Genomic DNA, 17511 nt, shown 5'->3' with positions numbered 1-17511 from the left:
GCCAATGACTGGTACCAGCAGTGTCAAGAGCGGCGTCAAGATCGGCCTCTGTGGAGGAGGCTCGTGAAGGGCGCTGTTACTGGGCAGTTGGAGGCAGTCGCCTTCCAACAACAACGGAAGGCGGAGGAGCGACGCTCGCAACAATGAGTGGAGCGCTGGGCGGCTAAAACACAGCAAGTTGGCACAGTAGGGGGCATAGGTGGTGCATCAGCCAGTCATTTCAATAAGTTGACCCATGGCACCTGGGTCTGCCCCGTGACCTCCTGCCAGCGGGCGTTCGACACTTCACGTGACCTTAACGTGCACACGGCCTGGGACAAGCGCTGTGGTGACGTCACCGCCACTTAGTGGCTAATGGCAGTTGTTGTCGTGTGAGTGGTGTGTGTGGAGTGTGTGCGGAGTATGTGTGGTGTGTGAGTGGTGTGTGTGTGTGAGTGGTATTTGGCATGTGTGTGAGTGGTGTGTGAGCGGTGTGTGAGCGGTGTGTGTGTGGAGTGTGTGTGGTGTGTGTGAAGTCCAGGGACCTTTCAACATGGTCTCAATCATTGTATTGGTGACGTCTGGTCGCTCAAGAGTCTAAAGCAGGTTTAGGGAACGTCCGGCCCGCGGGCCGTATAAGGCCCGCAAAATCTATTGATCTGACCCTGCCAAGGCAACCGCAGGCGGGACTCGAAATTCAATAAATCTCAGAGCAAACCTGGAAAAGCAGTTGCGAGTAGCAGCAACATCATCAACACCGGCTAACATCACCACACGCCTCGCCAAAGAGAAGCGGTTCCGGCCATCGCATTAGGGGCGAGTTAATGAAATGTTTGACCAAATATAACGGGCTAATTTGAAGTTGATCATTTTGTATGGCCCGCGAATGATGTTATATAAATATCCAAATGGCCCTTGGCAGTAAAAATGTTCCCCACCACTGGTCTAAAGAGTCTAAAGAGTCTAAAGACTCGCTCGCTAGGGGTCCTTTTGCAAGCTGTTGGCTGCCCGGTCTGGTTGAGTTGTCGGAGCAGGTCCTTGGGTCTCTGTTTTCCAGCAGGGAGCGCAGATTCTTGACGGAAGCCTCGGGGGGGGGGGGGGGTGCTCTTCGAGGGTGCCACTGTGGCTCAGAGGTGATGTTAACTACCTTGCCTGGTGTATAGGAGCTCGCGGGTTCGATCATGACCCTGACGCCTGCTGAATATTTGCGTAACTTTCTCCCCGCAGTCGCGTGGATTTGTCTCCAAGTCCACTGATTCTTTTCAACGTCACGCGTTTAGAGCATCTTCTTGGTTCTTTCGGTAAAGTCACGTAGAAGGGAAATAATAAAATAATAAAAATAAAACATAATAAAATACAATTCTCACGATGTTTCGGCCGTTTCGGCCACAACGCAAGCAGCCGTCCTCAGGTGAAGAACAGGTCTGTCGGAAAGACACCGTCTGAATGAACACCACGCGCTGTCTTTCCGACAGACCTGTTCTTCACCTGAGGATGGCTGCTTGCGTTGTGGCCGAAACGTCATGAGAATTGTATTTTATTATGTTTTATTTTTATTATTTCCCTTCTACGTGACTTTATCGAAAGAACCAAGAAGAGGAATCCCTGCAGTCACAAAAGCTTTAAATCGGCGTTTAGAGCAGTTTATGGGTCTCTGTGGATCTCTGTGGGTACGGGTCTCTGTGGTTTTCTATGGCTCTATACGAGTCTCTGGATCTCTGTGGCTATCTATGAGTGTGGGTCTCTGGGTCGCTGTGTATCTCTAATGAGTCTCTATTTGTCTCTATGCCTTTAGAGTATTTGGCTGCTGCTATAAATTTGCACGTGATGATAAGCCACTTCGTTGAGCTCTCATTTGTGATAGCCGGCTTGCTTATGAATAAGTAATATTAAAAAAAAAATTTTAACACGCTTTTATTAAATGTACCCGTAATGGCAGAACTCCACGACTCCAGGAAGTGGCCCTGAAGCTTGCCATAACGTAAGGGACCGTGGCCAATTACAGCCAACGTCAGTTGAGCGTGGACAATTATACCCAAGCCGAAACATAACATCTAAAAAATAATGTTTTAAAATATATAATTTGAATTTTTTTATCATAGAATATAGTATTTTCACCAGTGACATAAGTATACCAAGTTTGCAGTCGATACCACATTGGGAAGTGGGTTAAAATTGTGTTACAAGATTTGAGGATACAACAATGACAACAGACAGTGAGTTAATAAAAAACGTGTAAATAAAAATATTTAAAAATACTTTTAAAAAATACACACTTTACTGAAATGTACTTTCCGAGCTGCCCCTCACCCTGCCTCGTTCCCCCATCGCCCCTCCCCTCATTCCACACCCCCCCCCTGGGCGTGGCTCCCCGAGGCTTGCCGTGATGTAAGGGACCGCGGTGATTTACAGGAAACGTCAGTTGAGCGTGGACAATTAGAGCCGTTAAAAAGGTTGTTTAACAAAAATATATATATTTGTGTGAGTCTATGGGTCTCTGTGTGAGTCTATGGGTCTCTGTGTGAGTCTATGGGTCTCTGCGTGAGTCTATGGGTCTCTGCGTGAGTCTATGGGTCTCTGAGTGAGTCTATGGGTCTCTGTGAGTATATGAGTCTCCGTGTGAGTATACGGTTCTCTGTGAGTCTATGGCTCTCTGCGTGAGTCTATGTATGTATGCATCTATATATATAAAATCGCAAATCTGTCTGTCTGTTTGTCTGTCTGTCTGTGTGTGTGTCTGTTTGTCTGTGTGTCGCCGGACCATACGCAGTTTCATTGGACGAAATGTGAGGGATTTGCGAGACACGATTGGTCCGTTTGGTTTTCCACGGCGGTTGCCCCTGGCAATGGGTAGCGACGCATTCGCTGTGGGGTGGACGCCATTTTTAATTCCCGTTAAAAATATGTGCACGCATTAACACGCGACTCTGAGGTAAATTCATCAAAGTTTCACATCCTCTTCACTCTCCCCCCACCCCAATGTGTGCAATTACTATTATAGGGTCGGTAGATAATAAAATTATAGCGATTAGACAGTATTATTCTTTGGTTCTTTTCGGTTAAGTCACGTCTAAAAATAAAATAATAAATTAAAATAACATATTACGACGTTTCGATTGCAACACAAGCAATCATCATCAGGTATAAAAGAAATAGCAACAAAAATCTAACTAGAAAACTATAGACAGACATACAAGCAGACAGACATCACAACGGCACACAGAGAGAGGACACAAATCGGCACAAAGAGAGGGGTCGTTTCTGTGACGGTCCCTTAAATATAGAGAGGGGGGGCGGGGACGGAGAGAGGGAGGGGGCAGAGAGAATTAGCATATCAATGAGTGTACGGCAACGTACTGCTGTTGCAAGTAAGATGACAATGTGGAACGGGCACGCAAAATTGAAAACGGGCACGCAAAATTGAAAATTAGGAGACAGGCCGATTTGTGTCCTCTCTCTGTGTGCCGTTGTGATGTCTGTCTGCTTGTATGTCTGTCTATAGTTTTCTAGTTAGATTTTTGTTGCTATTTCTTTTATACCTGATGATGATTGCTTGTGTTGCAATCGAAACGTCGTAATATGTTATTTTAATTTATTATTTTATTTTTAGACGTGACTTAACCGAAAAGAACCAAAGAATAATTCCTGCAGTCACGAAAGCTCCTAAATTAAGATTAGACAGTATTATTGTAGCGCGGGGGGGGGGGGGTAACTGCCACAGTACCCAGCCTCAGCATCGTGGGCAATCTAGGCGAGGCCGGAGGCTCTGCCCGGTACTAGGCCTCGACACCCCACCCGTGTCAAGCGACGACTTTGTGGTATAAACTCGATATACCCAGCGTTGCCCGGGGGGAAAATACATTAAAAATCTTCTGAAAACTTTCAAACATTACATACCAATGAAAAAACAACTGTGTAATTACTTTTTAATCCGACGCGCCAAGAATCGATTCTTTAAATGTTGACTGTACAAATAGTCATTAAGCTGGGTGAGCTTACTGGCAGTCTATAATGTAGACTGTAGCCTGGTTATTAATCTGGGTGGGTGTACTGGCAGTCTATAATGTAGACTGTAGCCTGGTTATTAAGTAAAGTGAGTCAATTTGTAACACATAGGCTTTCGCGACCATTATTCATAAACAACGTTATTGGTTTTAGATCGCCTTATTTATTAATGTGTTGTAACCCTCCACCACCCGACACGGCCAATCAGTAAAAAAGTGTCACGTTGATAAAAGACTAATATGATAGAGAGATCTCATAGTGTAAAAGACTAATAGTTCACCGCTTTAGCCCACCGGTGTGTTCAAGCGTGAAACCACAACAATTACCATTTCAGAGTACGACGTTTCGCTGATGCTGGATGCAATTACCAGCGAAACGTCGTACTCAAAAATTGTCTGTCCGTCTGTGTACGTTCGCTTGCGAGGGATTTGCCGGGAGGCACGTCCCGTGCCCCGCGATGGGAATAGGCATGTCAGTTTTTTTATCCGTCACCTTTAAAGTGGTTTAATGATCGATTTAGTGATATTCAACTTTATTTATTAATTTCACCGCGCCGCTCGGTGCTTCCCATGCCAAAGGTCGCGGGATCGATCCCCGCGTCATTCACAGGCGAATATATTTTAAAATCCTTTATATTAAGTTCGCTGCCACGCATATAGAGAATTTTGAGTGAAAAACTTTGTTTTTACGGGTTATACTTATTATTTATTCATGTGCATGACCATCCCAACTCACGCGCCTTTCGTGGGGGAGACGGCTCATGCCAAGTCGCACGTAGTGAGGGGAATGCTTTAAAAATACACTAAATGCCCAGCTAAATTCTTCACTGCGTGATGTCCTGGCACATCAACTTCTCCGGAGGGGGGTGCAGCCAACCGTGCGTTTTCTGTACCATGGGTTTCCCCACATTTACCTTCCGGACGTACGGATATCTCAAGGATCCGGAAGCCGGTACACAGTGATTTTCCATGTGTACGGGAATTTAGTGTTGCGTCGGTCTATAGTTTCGTGTAGCGAACCGGACTTCACCTAAAGCTAATGATCCGAGCCAACCGTCTACAACTTGAGTTGTATGGCCAATGGCAGAGACGTGTTAACACCACAAGGTGGAAACAGACTGGTCAAACCGAAAGGCGTCAGGTCAACGTTTCGTTCGGACCCGATGAATCGGGGGCACGCAACACTATTTTCACAGCGCCATAGTCGTGTTGCCCCATCGGAAGGGCCCCATTGGAAGGGATCTCCAACATGACTTTAGAGCGCCACAGTCGTGTTGCCTCATTGGTAGGGAACTACAACACGACTCTAAACTACAGTTGGGTTGCCCCATTGGTAGGGATTTACAACCCGACTGTGAACCGACAATTAGTGTTCACGCTTTTGCGTTCAGCGCTATTGGTCGTGTTTTCCCACGCACGTGTGAACTTGCTGGAGTGAATTCTAAGTTCCTTTCTATTGCATAGAAAACAAGTATCCATGTCTACATCAAGCAAGGGAAAGCGTAAAGCGCAAACCACGACAACTAAACAAGCCAACAAGAAAGCCCGTACAACGACCGACGAAGCAGCCTCCATACCTGCACCAAAGCGCGTTATGACCGAAGACCAAAAGAAGCTAAAACGTGAACGGGCGGCGTTTATCCGTGCGGCGCAAACGGCAGAAGCGTTGCAACAAAGCCGCGAGAAGAAACGAATTGCCAAGGCGCGCTGGCGCGCCAAAGCTACTGCCAAGGAACTTGAAGCGAGACGCCAAAGTAACCGAGACCTCATGTCGGACGCACGTGGCAAGGAAACCCCCGAAGAACGTGACACGCGACACCAACGCGACCGTGAACTTACGTACGACGCACGTGCCGCGGAAACCGACGAAAAACGCGACGTGCGACGCAAACGCGAACGGGAAGTGACGTCGGCCGCACGTGCCGAGGAAACCGCCGAAGAACGCGAGGCGCGACGCCAGGTATGAACATCGCCACTGGGGAGACAAAGGCGGCCGGGCGTGGTGGATCCAAGTCCCGGGCGAAGCCGGGTAATACAGCTAGTATATATATATTTTTATGATAGAATATAGTATTGTCATCAGTATGACAGCTATACCAAGTTTGCAGTTGATACGACATTGGGAATACGGTTAAAATTGAGTTACAAGATTTGAGGATACGACAACACATACAGTAAGTTAAATAAAAGCGTGTAAAAAGTTTAAAAATACATGTTTTGGATTTTCTATGATAGAATATCGTGTGTCATAAGCATGACATACCTAGACCAAGTTTGCAGTCGATAGCACATTGGGAAGTGTGTAAAAATTTAGTTACAATATTAATTTTTTGAGGATACAACAGACGAAGTGAGTTAAATAAAAGCGTGTAAAAAGATCAGAAGAGGTTTTACCCTTTCTGGCAATGATACAGGAGATGTTCAGATGTTCCAACAGCAAACATAATCTATATATATAAAATCGCGAATCTGTCTGTCTGTCTGTGTGTGTGTGTGTCGCCGGACGGCGGTTGCCCCTGGCAACGGGTAGCGACGCCTTCGCCGCTTTCATTGGACGGCGGTTGCCCCTGGCAACGGGTAGCGACGCCTTCGCCGCGGGCTGCAGTTTCATTGGACGGCGGTTGCCCATGGCAACGGGTAGCGACGCCTTCGGCGCGGGGTGGACGCCATTTTTAATTCCCCTTAAAAATAGGCGCACGCATTAACACGCGACTCTGACGTTAATTCATCACAGTTTCACGTCCTCTTCACTCCCCTCCCACCCCAATGTCTTCAATTACTATTATAGGCTCCGTAGATAATAAAATAATAGCGATTAGGCAGTATTATTGTAGCGCGGGGGGGGGGGGGGGGACGGTACCCGTACCCTGCCTCTGCCGGGTGGGCAATTTTGGCGAGGCCGGAGGCTCTGCACGCTACTAGGCCTCGACACCCACCACGCGGCTCTGAGGTTAATTCATCAATGTTTCACGTACTCTTCACTCCCCCCCCACCACAATGTGTGCAATTAATATTACTTTTAAACCCAACGCGCCAACAATCTATTCTTTTAATGTTGACTGTACAAATAGTCATTAAGCTGGGTGAGCGTACTGCCAGTCTATAATGTAGACTGTAGCCTGCTTATTAAATTGGGTGAGTGTACTGCCAGTCTATAATGTAGACTGTAGCCTGCTTATTAAGCTCGGTGAGCGTACTGCCACCCGTTCATGTACACTCTAGCCTGCTTATGAAGCTGAGTGGGTGTACTGGCAGTCTATAATGTAGACTGTAGCCTGGTTATTATAATCGATTCTTTCAATGTTCTTTGTACAAATAGTCATTAAGCTGGTTGAGCGTACTGGCCGTCTATAATGTAGACTGTAGCCTGCTTATTCTGCTGGGTGGGTGTACTGCCAGTCTATCATGTAGACTGTAGCCTGTTTATTAAGTAAAGTTAGTCAATTTGTAACACGTACGCTTTCGCAAACATTATTCATAAACAACGTTATTGGGTTTAGATCGCCTTATTGATTAATGTGTTGTAACCCTTATCCACCACCCGACACGCCCAATCTGCAAAAAATTGTCACGTTCATAAAAGACTAAGACTTCACTGCTTTAGCCCACCGGTGTGTTCAAGCGTAAAACCACAACTATTACCATTTCTCATGAAAAAACAACTGTATAATTATGTTTAAACCCCACGCGCCAATAATGCATTCTTTCAATGTTCATTCTACAAATAGTCATTAAGCTGGCTGAGCGTACTGGCAGTCTATAATGTAGACTGTAGCCTGCTTATTCAGCTGGGTGGGTGTACTGGCAGTCTATCATGCACACTGTAGCCTGCTTATTAAGTAAAGTTTGTCAATTTGTAACACGTGGCCTTTCGCGAGCATTAATCATAAACAACGTTATTGGCTTTAGATCGCCTTATTTATTAATGTGTTGTAACCCTCCAACACCCAACACGGCCATTCAGTAAAAAAGTGTCACGTTCAGCGGTGAGGGAGGGAGAGCGGTGAGGGAGGGAGAGCGGTGAGGGAGGGAGAGCGGTGAGGGAGGGAGAGCGGTGAGGGAGGGAGAGCGGTGAGGGAGGGAGAGCGGTGAGGGAGGGAGAGCGGTGAGGGAGGGAGAGCGGTGAGGGAGGGAGAGCGGTGAGGGAGGGAGAGCGGTGAGGGAGGGAGAGCGGTGAGGGAGGGAGAGCGGTGAGGGAGGGACTCAGCCTCAAAACGAGTAACTGGTGTGGCGTATTAACATCGCCACTGGGGAGACAAAGGTGGCCGGGCGTGGTGGATGCAAGTCCCGGGCGAAGCCGGGTAGTGCAGCTAGTGTATATATATTATCAGAGCATTTTTGTTTGCATGTTCAACAAAAGTACGTGGTTAATGCAGATTCCTTGCATCCTCCAATTAGCGCAGTTGGCTACGTACGGTGGAAAGAAGTTAAATCATGCATACATAGACTCACGCATAGACTCACGCAGAGAGCCATAGACTCACGCAGAGACCCATAGATTCACAGAGACCCGTATACTCACACAGAGATCCATAGACTCACGCAGAGACCCATAGACTCACGCAGAGACCCATAGACTCACGCAGAGACCCACACTCACACAGAGACCCATAGACTCACGCAGAGACCCATAGACTCGCAGAGACCCATAGACTCACACAGAGACTCACACAGAGACCCATAGACTCACGCAGAGACCCATAGACTCACGCAGAGACCCACACTCACGCAGAGACCCATAGACTCACGCAGAGACCCATAGACTCGCAGAGACCCATAGACTCACACAGAGACTCACACAGAGACCCATAGACTCACGCAGAGACCCATAGACTCACACAGAGACCCATATACTCACACAGAGATCCATAGACTCACGCAGAGACCCATAGACTCACGCAGAGACCCACACTCACACAGAGACCCATAGACTCACGCAGAGACCCATAGACTCGCAGAGACCCATAGACTCACACAGAGACTCACACAGAGACCCATAGACTCACGCAGAGACCCATAGACTCGCAGAGACCCATCGACTCACACAGAAACCCATAGACTCACGCAGGGACCCATAGACTCACGCAGAGACCCATAGACTCACGCAGAGACCCATAGACTCACTGAGACTCGTATACTCACACGAAGACCCATAGACTCACACAGAGACCCACACTCACACAGAGACCCATAGACTCACGCAGAGACCCATAGACTCGCAGAGACCCATCGACTCACACAGAAACCCATAGACTCACGCAGAGACCCATAGACTCACGCAGAGACCCATAGACTCACGCAGAGACCCATAGACTCACGCAGAAACCCATAGACTCACGCAGAGACCCATAGACTCACGCAGAGACCCATAGACTCACACAGAAACCCATAGACTCACGCAGAGACCCATAGACTCACGCAGAGACCCATAGACTCACGCAGAGACCCATAGACTCACGCAGAGACGCATAGACTCACGCAGAGACCCATAGACTCACGCAGAGACCCATAGACTCACGCAGAGACGCATAGACTCACGCAGAGACCCATAGACTCACACAGAGACCCATAGACTCACACAGAGACCCACACTCACACAGAGACCCATAGACTCACGCAGAGATCCATCGATATCCACAGAGACACCAAGTTCAAGCAAACACGTACAAACGTTGACTGCGATGGCTCCGTGTCTTTCGCCAGGTTTTCTCCCACGCCGTCGATCGCAACTCCCGCAGCCCCGGTCGCCACTCTGCCTCCCGCCGGGACTCCGCGTCCCCGCCCCGGGTGCGGGTCTCCGCGCTTCACCCGGCCCCCATGGAGGGGCTGAGCGAGGATGCGTGGGGCAACGCCGCTGGCGGTGCCGCCACCGCACGGCGCCGCAGGGAACCCACGCTTGCTCCGGCTCCTCCTTCCCCGAGGGACCCCTTCGGGGAGCTGCGGGTCAGCGACGTGCGCTCGCTGCTGATGCCGCCCCACGGAGACGCGGACGGCAAGGGAGGGGGGGATCCGAAGAACGCCAGAGAGATGGGGAGAGCGCGAGGAGGTGGTGGTGGTGGTGGAGAGACAGTGAAGGGAGGAGGAGGAACCGGTGGTACAGGAGAAACGATGCAGGGAGGGGGAGATGGTGGAGGAGGTAGTCCCGGAGAGATGGGAGAGGCGACGAAGGGAGGGGGGGGCGTGAGAGGGAACACGAGGGACGAGATGCGAAAGGGAGTCGGAGGAGGAGGAGAGTCCAGGAAAGATGCGACGGGGGAGACGAAGGAGGAGCTGAGCAGGGGACGACGAGGTGGAGAAAACCGAGAGATACGGGGAGAGAAGAGGGGAGAGGTGACTAAGGGACAAAGACACGGAGGTGGAGGAGGAGGAGGGGGAGGAGGGGGGGTAGAAGGCGGAGAGCCGGGAGTGGAGTTGAGGGCAGCCACGGCGAAGGGGCACGACGGACGAGGAGGAGGAGGTGGAGGTGGAGAGACCGAGACGGACGGAGGCCGGGACAAGGGAAGACGCTCGCTGCAAGGTGAGGGAAGCCGCTGTTGTTGTTGATGGTGTTGTTGATGCTGCTGTTGTTGATGATGCTGTTGTTGCTGTTGTTGTTGATGTTGATGATGCTGTTGTTGTTGTTGTTGTTGATGATGTTGTTGTTGCTGTTGTTGCTGTTGATGCTGTTGTTGATGCTGTTGTTTTTGCTGTTGATGCTGCTGTTGATGCTGTTGTTGATGCTGTTGCTGTTGTTGTTATCTGCAGTTGAGTCGGTTGTCCATGCGGAGCGATGTTTGCAACAACTAAACGTGAATTGTTCAGTGCTGGTGGGGGGCCCTTGCGTTGGCAAAAAATGTCTCGTAAGATGTATCATCATCATCATCGGCGGTCACTCGGGGGTCGAGTGATTCTCCTACTGGTGGGTAAAGTTTGTGGATCTGAAAATGGCTTGGAAAGGTCGGGTCCGAGAGCCGCAGATTCTGCTGCAGTGGGTGGTCAAGGGGTGCGTGATGGTGGTGGTGGTGGATGATGATTGGGGGGGGCCTTCTTGGTGGCGAGCCTCTACTCGCGTTGATGCTTCTTTCCCTTGCGGCACGGCGGAGATCGTTTTCGTCGAGTGCGACCGCTCCCCCTTATGGGACCGTCCACGTGGTTCTGTCTTGCGTCATTCCCTCCCCGAGTTGGCAGTGTTGACATGGCCACTTGTACAGGTAGGAACAACAGTTCCACACTGCCCACCAGGGATTATTTGTCTGTCTGTCTGTCGTGCATAGCCCCGCCCTCGATTTGTATTTCATAGAGCGCTTCGGGCGGGCTCAGCGCCACGTGACGCGCCGCCCCACTCGGCTTGCGCCGCGTGACACGGATCGCACGAATGCGCCGTCCAACCAAGTTCCTACCTGCCCACTCCGAAGGAGGAACGTGTTTGACGTTGATCCTGATGTTGTCCTCGGAGCGCGTCGTCTGTGGGGGCCTCAGCTGTCCTGCGTTTAGCCGGGAGTCCAGGCAGCCGGGCTTCCTAGCAACGTGGCCAGTCCATCTGAGCTGGTGTTGGCTGATGGTCGTGGTGATGCCTGACCCCACACCCCCCCACCCCTCTCTATCTCTCCTCCCTGGCTCCTCCCTCCCCCTCTTGCGTGTATATAGCCTTGTGTGACAAGCAGCCTCCTTTTGCCCACGTCATCAATTGTTTACTGCTGTGGTTGTTTCCACTTGTGTTGTGCCCGAAACGTCGTGATTTAATTTATTTAGTACCTTATGATAGACGTTTTTTGGGTGAGATTGCGTTATTTATAAACGTGTCATAACCCTCCAACCACCCGACGCGGCCAATCAGCAAAAGAGTGTCACGTTAACAAAAGACAAAATAGTTTTCGATGTAAAGCTTTCGTCACTGCGGCAGGGATTCATCTTCTCGGTTCTTTCGGTAAAGTCACCACGTAGAAGGGAAATAATAAAATAATAAAAAAAAATTAGTTTTTTTATTCTCACGACGTTTCGGCCACAACGCAAGCAGCCGTCCTCAGGTGAAGAGACAGAGCTGTCTGAAAGACAGCGCTCTAATGAACACTGCTCAGCTTGATAATTGGTTTTTTACCCTTCTATCTGGCAACAAAACAGACATCTTTTTTACAAGGAGTCATGTTTGCATTGACCACAATACCTGCAGTCATAATGCAAACAAAATGACCGCAGGTATTGTGGTCTATGCAAACATGACTCCTCGTAAAAAAAGGTGTCAGTTTTGTTGCCAGATAAAAGGGATCAAAAAAACAATTATCATATTTTGCTACTGGCAAAGGAGGTTCCAATGATGTAACTGCTCAGCTAAGCAACTCCTTTGTCAAGGCGCTCTTCTCCCGCCCAGCTTAAAATACGAAAGAAACAAGAAGAAAAAGACAAAATAGTTCACTGCTTTAGCCTCACCGGTGTGTTGAAGAGTGAATCCACAACATGATTTACGTGACGCTCTTAGTTTTATCGGTAAAGTCACATAGGTAAAAAATTAAATAAAAATTAATAAAAGTAATAATAGAAATCAAATAATAAAAATCACAGATTTTTATTATTTTATCTTATTACTAAAATAATAAAAATCACTGATTTTTATTATTTTATTTCTATTATTACTTTTATTAATTTGAATTTCATTTTTTAACCACGTGACTTTACCGACAAAACTAAGAGTATGAATCCTCGCAGTCACGAAAGCTTCGAATCTAGAATGATTTACGTGACTTTACCGAAAGAATCAAAGACTACGGATTCCTGCAGTCAACTTCAAATCTCGATTGAGTGGTGATGCCGTCCATGTTTGCCTCCTCAAGGACGTTGGTGGTTGGGTGTGCGGCCCGTCTGCCCAACTGAGCCTCGCAATTTTTTTTGCCGAGGAATCTTTGTCGGTGCGTCTCAGAGGTCGCAAACGGGTTTTGATTCCTTACCCGTATCCGTACCCGGCCGCACCAGGGTCGCAAACGGGTACCCGTACCCGGCCGTACCCGTACCTTACCCGTACCCTACCGGGTACCCGATTGCGACCTCTGGGATGAAGCCACGTTGCAGGCGCGGGTGGGTTGATTCTAGGAACTTGAATTGTGAGAAGAGACAAGACGTTGGGAAATGAGTGACAAACAGTTACTCAGCAGTGACTCACGGCCTACCCTGTACCCGGCCGCACCAGGGTCGCAAACGGGTACCTGTACCCGGCCGGGTACGGGTTGCCGTGTATCGGGTAGGGTACGGGTATCGGGTACCCGGGTTGCGACCTCTGCTTTGTGGCGTTGAAGAAGCCTCAGGTTTAGCCGGCGTCTACCGGCGGCTGGATCTCCGGGACTTTCCCTGTCCACCTATTTGTGTTTGAGCTCCCTCCCTCACCCGGCGTTGGACATCCGCCTTCACTATGGCGTGAGCCTCTCTTTTGGTCTCGTGGTTTTGTGTCGTTCTGCCGCACGCAAAAGGTTCTTCGTTTTGTGTCGACAAGCCGTTCAATCATTGGAACCTCATTTGCCAGTAAAAAATATGATAATTGTTTTTTTACCCTTCTATCTGGTAACAAAACTGACACATTTTTTACAAGGAGTCATGTTTGCATAGACCACAATACCTGCAGTCGTAATGCAAACAAAAAACACAACTCTGATAATGATATGCACTGTCCTTGAAGTTGATTGGTCCACACCCGAGACAGCTTTCCTTAGAGCCTAGTCTCACATGGTGTTGGACCAGATGACACCAAAAAGCGCACAACTCAAAGACAATGCACCATCAGAGTATAAGATGTGGACCAATCAACTTCAAGGACAGTGCATACATTATCAGAGTTATGTTTTTTGTTTGCATTATGATTGCAGGTATTGTGGTCTATGCAAACATGACTCCTTGTAAAAAAGGTGTCAGTTTTGTTGCCAGATAGAAGGGTAAAAAAACAATTATCATATTTTTTACTGGCAAATGAGGTTCCAATGGAGTAAATGCTTACCCCGAGCTCTCATACTCTGATGGTGCATTGTCTTTGAGTTGTGCGCCTTTTGGCGTCATCTGGTCCAACCCATGTGAGACTAGGCTCTAAGGAAAGCTGTCTCGGGTGTGGACCAATCAACTTCAAGGACAGTGCATACATTATCAGAGTTGTGTTTTTTGTTTGCATTATGACTGCAGGTATTGTGGTCAATGCAAACATGACTCCTTGTAAAAGAGGTGTCAGTTTTGTTGCCAGATAAAAGGGTGAAAAAGAGCCGTTCAATGTTCGTATCATTCTCATCAAATCACCCTTGGTGCTTTTTATCTTTTCGGCAATGGTTATTATTATTCCAGGTGTTGAGGATGATGGACTTGAGCATGCTCCAGTGGGTTTCGATATCATCAAGGGATATATTCTTTGGGAAGTTCTGCAACAAAAACAGTCTGGAAGTGTTGTCGTTTTCTGGTAACGCCCAGACTTACGATGTCATGTCTTGGCCGGCTATGGACATGGTGAGGCGCATGAGGCGATGGTCTATGCAACAGTCGCCCGCACTTGTCCATCGCCCTTGCGATGTTCACATAATGACAATCATTGGCTCGGACAATGACAATACTTATGAAAGCCCATACTTACGAACACCCATACTCAGAGACCCACAGAGACACATTCATTGAGACCCACAGAGACCCATACTCGTCGAGACCCATACTCATTGAGACCCAGAGTGACCCATATTCAGAGACCCACAGAGACCCATACTCAGAGAGACCCACAGAGACCCATACTCAGAGACCCATACTCATAGAGACCCACAGAGACCCATACTCAGAGACCCACAGACCCCCATAGTCAGAGACCCATACTCAGAGACCCATACTCAGAGACCCACAGAGACCCATATTCATAGAGACCCGCAAATGTTTTTTTTTATTTTAAAGGTAAAATGTCGCTCTTTTGTACATATTTCAACACACACACACGCTTACACATGGTGTGGTCGTGCCAGGTGTGGTGGTGTATGTTGTAGTTGTGGTGTATGTTGTGGTGGTGTATGTTGTGGTGGTGTATGTTGTAGTCGTGGTGGTTGAACTCTGGTTGTGGTTGCGGTGGTGCAGGTCGCTGTGCCCCTGTGCTGTGCTCCCACTGCCGTTCGAGTCTCCACGCCGGCAGCGTCGCCTACCAGAAGCGCGGCTCCGCACGCCTCTTCTGCTCCACCGCCTGCCTCAGGTCCTTCTCCTCCTCCTCCCTGCCTCCTCGCGCCTGTCACCGTTGTGGAGTGTAAGTTGTAGACGCGCACGCACGCATACACACACACACACGCATACACACACACGCACGCATACACACGCACACACACACACGCATACACACACACACACGCACGCATACACACGCACACACACACACGCATGCACACACGCACACACGCTCACACGCGCACACACGCACACACACGCACACAAACACGCACACGCATACGCACACGCATACGCACACACACGCATACACACGCACACACACGCACACACACGCACACACACGCATACACGCATACACACACACGCACGAAAGGAAGGGGAGAGAGACACTACACCCTCTCTCTCCCCGTGTCTCTCTCACCATGTCTCTCTGTGTCTCTCTGTGTCTCACCGTGTCTCTGTCTCTCTGTGTCTCTCTGCATGTCTCTGTCTCACCGTGTCTGTGTCTCTGTTCCCACAGGGACATGGTGAACTCTCTGTCTCACCGTGTCTCTGTGTCTCTCTGCGTGCATGTCTCTGTCTCACCGTGTCTCTCTGCATGTCTCTGTTCCCACAGGGACATGGTGAACTCTCTGTGTCTCACTGTGTCTGTCTCTCTGCATGTCTCTGTGTCCCCACAGGGACATGGTGAACTCTCTGTGTCTCACTGTGTCTCTGTGTCTCTCTGCATGTCCCTGTGTGTCTCTGTGTCTCCCCACAGGGACATGGTGAACTCTGTGTCTCACTGTGTCTCCTGTCTCTGTCTCTCTCTGTCTCACCGTGTCTGTCTCTCTGCATGTCTCTGTGTCCCCACAGGGACATGGTGAACTCTCTGTGTCTCACTGTGTCTCTGTGTCTCTCTGCATGTCTCTGTGTCCCCACAGGGACATGGTGAACTCTCTGTGTCTCACTGTGTCTCTCAGTGTCTCTGTGTGTCTCTGTGTCTCCCCACAGGGACATGGTGAACTCTGTGTCTCACTGTGTCTCTGTCTCTGTCCCCACAGGGACATGGTGAACTCTCTGTGTCTCTCTGTCTCACCGTGTCTCTGTGTCTCTGTGTCTCACCGTGTCTGTCTCTCTGCGTGTCTCTCTGTCCCACAGGGACATGGTGAACTCTCGCCGCTCCATCTCCCGCGAGGACGGGGACCGCTTCCTCGAGTTCTGCTCCACCCCGTGCCTCGCGGCCCACGAGCGCAGCCCCAACCCCACGGCCATCCGGCCAATCGCGCCCAAGCGAGCCGTAGGACACGCCCCCAAGGCCGCCTCCGACTCCGCCCACTCCGTCTCCGGCTCCGCCCACTCCGACTCCGCCCACTCCGTCTCTGACTCCGCCCACTCCGCCTCTGACCCCGCCCACTCCGGCTCCGCCCCCGAGACGGATGGCCACGCCCCCGGGACCGGAGGCTCCGCCCTCTTGGTCGTTGGCCACGCCCCCGGGACCGGAGGCCCCGCCCTCTTGGTCGGTGGCCACACCCCCTTGACTGGAGGCTCTGCCCTCTTGGTCGGTGGCCACGCCCCCTTGACTGGAGGCTCCGCCCTCTTGGTCGCTGGCCACGCCCCCGGGACTGGAGGCTCCGCCCCCAAGGCCCAGTGCTCTGTGTGTGGAGAAGTGAGAGCGGTAAGCAGTGCTGATTATTATAAAGTGTGAGTGAGTGTGTGTGAGTGTGTGAGTGAGTGGGTGAGTGACTGGATGAGTGGGTGGGTGAGTGGGTGAGTGACTGAGTGAGTGAGTGTGTGAGTGTGTGAGTGAGTGTGTGTGAGTGTGTGTGAGAGTGTATGAGTGTATGAGTGTATGTGTGAGTGAGTGTGTGAGTGTGAGTGTTTGAGTGTGAGTGAGTGTGTGAGTGAGTGTGTGTGTGTGTGTGTGAGTGTGTGTGTGAGTGTGTGAGTGCATGTGTGTGAGTGAGTGAGTCTGAGAGTGAGTGAGTGTGTGAGTGAGTTTGTGTGTGAGTGATTCTGAGAGTGAGTGTGTGAGTGTGTGAGTGAGTGTGTGAGAGAGTGAGTGTGTGTGTGTGAGTGTGAGTGAGTGCGTGTGAGAGTGTGTGAGTGTGTGAGTGAGTGAGTGTGAGTGTGTGTGTGCGAGTGTGTGAGTGAGTGTGAGTGAGAGTGTGTGAGTGTGAATGTGTGTTAGTGAGTGAGTGTGAGTGACTCACACAAAGACCCACAGACTCACGCAGAGACCCACAGACTCACACAGAGACCCACAGACTCACACAGAGACCCACAGACTCACGCAGAGACCCACAGACTCACGCAGAGACCCACAGACTCACAAGAGACCAACAGACTCACGCAGAGACCCATAGACTCACGCAGAGACCCACAGACTCACCACAGAGACCCACAG

At 49.9% G+C, this 17511-nt stretch overlaps 1 protein-coding gene across 1 annotated transcript in view; it reads left to right on the top strand.

Annotated features, from left to right (window-relative positions):
- Positions 1 to 17511, top strand: part of LOC144735467 (uncharacterized) — a 79536-nt gene that overhangs the window by 41023 nt on the left and 21002 nt on the right. Inside the window, exons 2-5 of the mRNA XM_078617868.1 lie at positions 5448 to 5943; positions 9687 to 10500; positions 15042 to 15204; positions 16266 to 16782. Of these exons, the coding sequence (XP_078473994.1) occupies positions 5461 to 5943; positions 9687 to 10500; positions 15042 to 15204; positions 16266 to 16782 (1977 nt within the window). The 5' untranslated portion in view covers positions 5448 to 5460. The remainder of the gene's footprint in view (positions 1 to 5447; positions 5944 to 9686; positions 10501 to 15041; positions 15205 to 16265; positions 16783 to 17511) is intronic.

Source organism: Lampetra planeri, chromosome 55 (genome assembly GCF_965212315.1).
Source record: "Lampetra planeri chromosome 55, kcLamPlan1.2.h2, whole genome shotgun sequence".
In the NCBI taxonomy this organism is placed as follows: domain Eukaryota; kingdom Metazoa; phylum Chordata; class Hyperoartia; order Petromyzontiformes; family Petromyzontidae; genus Lampetra; species Lampetra planeri.
This window is presented reverse-complemented; position numbering and strand designations above follow the sequence as displayed.